Raw genomic sequence first — 5,665 nt, 5'->3', positions numbered from 1 at the left:
AACTTTTATCTGTTTTATTTTAATATTGCATAAAAAATTTTGTTTTGTTTTGTTTTATATGATTCTTTTTACTAAGATGAATTATTATAAACTTAAATGATTTTAATATATACATGTATCCCTATGTATCCGGTATCCCCATTTTTCAAAAATTGACGAATCCCCGTATCAGTATCCCAGTATCCGTATCCCCGTATCAGTATCCGTGTTTCATAGGGTGCAACGAACTAATGCTAGTTCTATCTTGGCAGAAAAATATACACTACAAGAAACTTAATATATTGCAACACCCGAGGATTATGGCATAAACCCCTATTAGTGTCGCGATAACCTATGTAGCAAGAAGTCTATTGCTGCACCCAATCTTTATTACTGCAGCAAGAGATTATACATTTTTGTCACACTATTTTCATATTGTTGCTAAGTTGTGTGGCAAAAGTTTCATTTTGCAGCAGTAAATTATAGCTTTTAACTGCAGCTGAAAAGTACCGTAACTAGAAATTTGCTCTTGCAACACCTATATTGAAAGTGTGGCAATATATGGTGTAGCAATAGCTAGATTTTTGTTGTAGTGATAGGAGACAAAAGATGGAATAACGTGGCCTTATTACATTATTCTTTCATGTCCCACTTTTAACGGGTAAATTTGTTTGACTGTCCCATAATACTAGGTAAACTAGATGAGATAATTACTCCGGTAATTTTTACTAATTGATCAAAGCTAATACAAAAACGAAAATGTATTGATTTACATATTCAATTTGATTATTTGCATGAAGAGCTAAAAAATGGATTTTGGGATGGTCATGGAATTAGCAGGAATACAGAAACATCGCAGTTTCTATGTACCAGAACTTCCTCCCTGTCTTCAGGTACACATCTGGTGCTTCTCCATTATTTATCCTGACAAGCATGAATTCGATATACAAGTACTTAATTATTTGTGTATCCTCCTGCCTGCCAATATGTGTTTATTTAGGGAAGCAATGTTCAAGTTGAATTTGGTGAAGCTATTGCTGTATCAGATCCTACAGATGCACATTCCATTCAGAGATCATTTCCTTTAACGTATGGGCAGCCACTTATTCATTTATCCAATTATATTTCTAATAATAATTCCTCTAAAGGTACTACTGCCCAAGTCATTAAGGATCTACCAGAAATCAGGTATATTTATGCAAATTTGTTGTTATGGAAATTAAGCTTAAGTTCTCGTTCATTACTGAATTAACTGGACACAAATGATTTAGGGTTGGCATTGTGTTTTGCGGACGTCAATCTCCGGGAGGACATAATGTCATATGTGGGCTTCGAGATGCTATCAAGTCTCACAATCCGAAAAGTACTTTGATTGGATTCTGCGGTATGTCTCATCTCTGCAGGATAGTATCTCAAGAATTTAAAGTATTTCTTTTTCAAGTACGGTTTTTGACATTCCATTCCGTCGTTTTTGGTTATGTAACATATAGGGGGTACTGAAGGTTTATTTTCAAAAAAGACAATTGAAATCACTGAGGACATTGTTTCAACTTACCGTAATCAAGGTGAGCCGATCTCCAGTTCACTCCAGCTCTAATAAGCTTGTTTTTGGTTTATAAGAACTTGTATAGCATCTGAAAATCTTCATGTTTTATTTGCGTATGCAGGTGGTTATGACATGCTGGGCAGAACAAAGGATCAAATAAGAACAAAAGAGCAAGTAAAATCTGCACTGGATGCGTGCCAAGCGTTAAAGTTGGATGGGCTCGTTATTATCGGCGGTAAGCTGTACCTCCCATTGATGATTAAATGATTATTGAATCTGATTTTCTAATGTATCCGCCGTCTTTCTATGAAAAAAGGGGTCCTATCCAATACTGATGCAGCACAACTTGCCGAGACCTTTGCCAGTGCAAAATGCCAAACAAAGGTAAGGAATTGCCGCGTATTCGATCTAGCTTTTCTTTTTCACGTACTAGTTTTTGCTCCGAAGCTATATGCTAGATTTTCTTGCAAATTTTTTATATTTTCATTTATAAAGAAGAGTCTAGTAACCTTTATGGGCGAACAACTGGAATAAATTGTACGCTTGCTGGTAGGTTATTGGTGTTCCAGTCACGTTATATGGTGATCTAAAAAACCAGTTTGTGGAAGCTAACGTCGGATTCGATACAATTTGCAAGGTACTCAATACTCCCCGAACAATGGATATTTTTTTCACTTATTTGAATTCTAACCCTCGCTCCAGTCATAGGATGTTCTAAATGTTTCATTTTGCTTGAGCTTTTCAGGTCAACTCTCAGCTTATAAGTAATCTGTGCACTGATGCTCTGTCCGCAGAAAAGGTTAGACTATACTCTAGTTTCATGTTCTTTTCATGTTCACAATTATTTGTAAAAGAGAATGAATCCTACAACACGGTTTACGTTTCAATGCAGTATTACTATTTTATTAGACTGATGGGAAGAAGAGCGTCTCATGTTGCTTTGGAATGCACACTCCAATCTCATCCGAATATGGTACATAGTTTTTCTTAATTACCTTCACATACAAAAATAGAATTAATTGCTCGTTCATTTACTATCTTACAGATTATCACAACTTAAGGATGAATTTTAGGTTATTCTAAGTGAGGAAATTGCTGCTTCAAACCTTACTCTCTTCGATATCACCAAACGGATCTGTGATGCAGTTCAAGCAAGGGCAGAACAAGGTCATGTTACGTCTATCTTGTTCTTATGAGTTCCAAGCATGGTTGTTGTTTCACCACACTCATGACATCTGCTGAACGTATTTTATTTCAGATAAATATCATGGGGTAATTCTCTTACCTGAAGGACTTATCGAAAGTATACCTGAAGTGCACACTCTCTTGCAAGTGAGTTTTACATCAAGTTTATATTTATTATGTTAAGAAATAGTTTTAATTATTATTCGTAGTATTTTTCTCACCATTGGAAGTGATGCAATCGTCTTAGGAAATATTCGCGCTACATAAGAAAGGGGTTCCAGTTGATAGCATTTCAGCACAATTGTCACCTTGGGCATTGGCTTTGTTTGAGTTCTTGCCACCTTATATCAAAGTACAGGTACGTGTTGTTTTTGTCACTATCTTAGGTAAACTGTGAATTTTTTTTGAATTAGCCATTCTTAATCCGCGGTCTACTCGATGCAGCTTCTTCTATCTCCTGAGTCGGACGATTCCGCACAGTTGTCGCAGGTAATAAATATTCCAGCGTTATATATCAAAATAATACTAGTAATAGTTTTCACTTCAGTGATTATCTTCTCGATGTACCTAACAGATCGAAACTGAGAAACTTTTAGCTCAACTAGTGGAAACAGAGATGAACAAACGAACGGTGAGTACCTTGAGTTTCGCATTAAGCCATCAGTTGTACAGGTTCTCCATTTATTCTAAAGTAGTAGATATAGTTGTGCTTTTGATCACAACCAGGAGACATAAATTCACCTTTTTGATTTGCAGCAAAATGGAACATACACTGGGAAGAAATTTAGTTCAATTTCCCATTTCTTTGGGTATCAAGCTCGAGGTTCACTTCCATCCAAGTTTGATTGTGATTATGCCTATGTGAGTTTTATTTATTTTTGCATCAGTTATAAGCTTCCATCTTAGAATGTTTAGTCAAAAATGAAATAAAATTCTCATTCAGGTTCTTGGACATGTTTCTTATCATCTCCTTGCTGCTGGAGTTAATGGGTATATGGCCACTGTTACAAACCTTAAGGATCCTGTATCTAGGTGGCGTTGTGGTGGTGCACCATTTACGGTGGGTTTGCTACTAACTCCTCCTTTCTACCAGGACTATTTAAGAATAATGGATTACAATATCTGGCTAGTTCTTTTTATGACAGGGAATGATGGCTGTAAAGAGATTGCATGGTCCTGGGGTCTCACCAATTGGCAAACCATCAATTCATCCAGCTGCAGTCGATTTGAGGGGAAAATCTTACAAGTAAGATTTATCTTTACCCTTTTGATCTGGTATTCAGTCGTGATTCATATGATTTCCGTTCCTTAAGTTCGCATACATATACTTATAAACTTCAGCATACTTAATATTTGATTCTTGTGCTATACTACTACTACTAAAACATGTAATTGATCATATCAACAGAATGCTGATTCAAGAAGCTGAAAGTTTCTTGATGGATGATGTCTACCGGAATCCAGGACCCATTCAGTTTGAAGGAACGGGTTCAGAAATCAAGCCAATCAGTTTATGTATAGAAGACCAGGATTACATGGGAAGGGTAAAAGACTTACAGAATTACCTCGACATGGTAAAATTTATTTCTCATGCATATCTTCTTTTTTTCCTACCTTTAAATCATATCAACGGAATGCTGAATCCAAGAAAATGAGAAAGATATTTCTATATGTATTTGTGCGGCAGGTAAAGATGATGGTGAAACCAGGTTGTTCACAAGAGGTTTTGAAAGCAGCGGTGAGTTCGATGTCATCTGTTGTCAATATACTTTCAATCATGTCTGTTCCTTCAAAAGGCCAATCCTCGTTACGAATGGAAAAGTATGAGCATATAAATTATTCATAAACTAGTCAGGCCTTCACTGGTCAATCCTCAGTTTCACTTTCAAGCAGCAGGGAAACAATTACTCCCACTCTCGCGCGTCTACTGAGATGATTGTCCACTGAATGTAATTGTTTCACTTGTAATATCTTTTTATTTTTATGAAGTTGTTTTCTCTCCCATTTAATTATTCCACGCGAAAACCAATTTTTTATGCATCACATCACATTTCCGTTTTATACGGTGAAATGATTATCCAATCCCAAATTTTTTATAGTTCTCGAGTTTGGTAGGCACTAGTTGCAGCCTATTAGTTATAAAATTGATTGAATATATATTTGGAGTATTTCGGTCGAATGTGGTTACGATGATGATCCAGATATCGAGTGTTTACTGGTATTTTGGAATGTATACAGAGAGAGCCACAATACAGATGATATATACCGGTAGAGACGTAGAGTTAAGAAGGAAGAATGATTTAGAGGTGCAGTAGTAGGGTTTTTACTTACTTATTAGTATTATTCTCCTCAAAGAAGTTACACACTTTCACTTATTTTGCATCAAAAGTACATGAACTTAATTTAAGATTTTTGCAAGATCCATTTCGCTCCCTTCGGCGACTTTATTTAATTTATATGTCTTGTCGTCTTGAGATTGAATAGGGGCAGATGACCATAGGTGACTGTGGCTCTTATTTAGTATATATACCTAGCATTGTAGGTCATGTGCCCAAAGGACAGACTCTAAGGCTGCTTTTTAACTGCAGCTGGCTCCGATGATGACCGAGAATCACCATGTTTGAATTCCGAAACCTGAATTGGCAACCAAGGAAAACCGTACCTACCTCCATAAACTGGTACAAAGTTGGATGGTTTGGATACAGATGCAGGTGGTGGTAGTTCCGCTGGTACAACTGTAGATGGTGCAGGCGCAGACATTGGTGTTGGTAGTTCCGCTGGTACAACTGTAGATGGTTCGGGTACAGACATTGGTGGTGGTAGTTCTTGCGCCGACGTATTATCACCATTTACAACATTGTCGGGGTCATTATCATTTATGGTTCCTCTAGCGCCGTTGATCACGTTATAATTAGTAGTGCCTGAAGCACTAGCTTCAGGATCCTGGGCAGCAAC

General features: G+C 36.8%; 1 protein-coding gene across 1 annotated transcript; it reads left to right on the top strand.

Annotated features, from left to right (window-relative positions):
- Nucleotides 1-743: 743 nt before the first annotated feature.
- Nucleotides 744-4,789, top strand: LOC113354442 (pyrophosphate--fructose 6-phosphate 1-phosphotransferase subunit alpha-like). The gene is made up of 19 exons (XM_026597770.1): nucleotides 744-872; nucleotides 980-1,167; nucleotides 1,251-1,363; nucleotides 1,470-1,544; nucleotides 1,647-1,760; nucleotides 1,842-1,909; nucleotides 2,079-2,162; nucleotides 2,271-2,324; nucleotides 2,418-2,498; nucleotides 2,599-2,692; nucleotides 2,784-2,857; nucleotides 2,958-3,068; nucleotides 3,155-3,199; nucleotides 3,285-3,341; nucleotides 3,467-3,571; nucleotides 3,654-3,770; nucleotides 3,856-3,956; nucleotides 4,119-4,284; nucleotides 4,398-4,789. The coding sequence occupies exons 1-19, from the start codon at nucleotides 789-791 to the stop codon at nucleotides 4,554-4,556; spliced, it is 1,890 nt and encodes a 629-aa protein (XP_026453555.1). The 5' UTR covers nucleotides 744-788; the 3' UTR covers nucleotides 4,557-4,789.
- The last annotated feature ends 876 nt before the right edge of the window (nucleotides 4,790-5,665 follow it).

The sequence above is a fragment of the Papaver somniferum genome, chromosome 2 (assembly GCF_003573695.1).
Source record: "Papaver somniferum cultivar HN1 chromosome 2, ASM357369v1, whole genome shotgun sequence".
Taxonomy (NCBI): Eukaryota; Viridiplantae; Streptophyta; class Magnoliopsida; order Ranunculales; family Papaveraceae; genus Papaver; species Papaver somniferum.
Note: the sequence above shows the minus strand (reverse complement) of the source record. Positions and strands in the feature narration are given on the sequence as shown.

What these genes read in the sequence shown, in the direction of transcription:
- LOC113354442 (XM_026597770.1), top strand. Translation starts at nt 789, where the DNA reads ATGGATTTTGGGATGGTCATGGAATTAGCAGGAATACAGAAACATCGC. An exon ending in TACTTTGATTGGATTCTGCG is followed by an intron (nt 1,364 to 1,469) that starts GTATGTCTCATC and finishes TGTAACATATAG; the next exon opens with GGGGTACTGAAGGTTTATTT. An exon ending in TGGGCTCGTTATTATCGGCG is followed by an intron (nt 1,761 to 1,841) that starts GTAAGCTGTACC and finishes CTATGAAAAAAG; the next exon opens with GGGTCCTATCCAATACTGAT.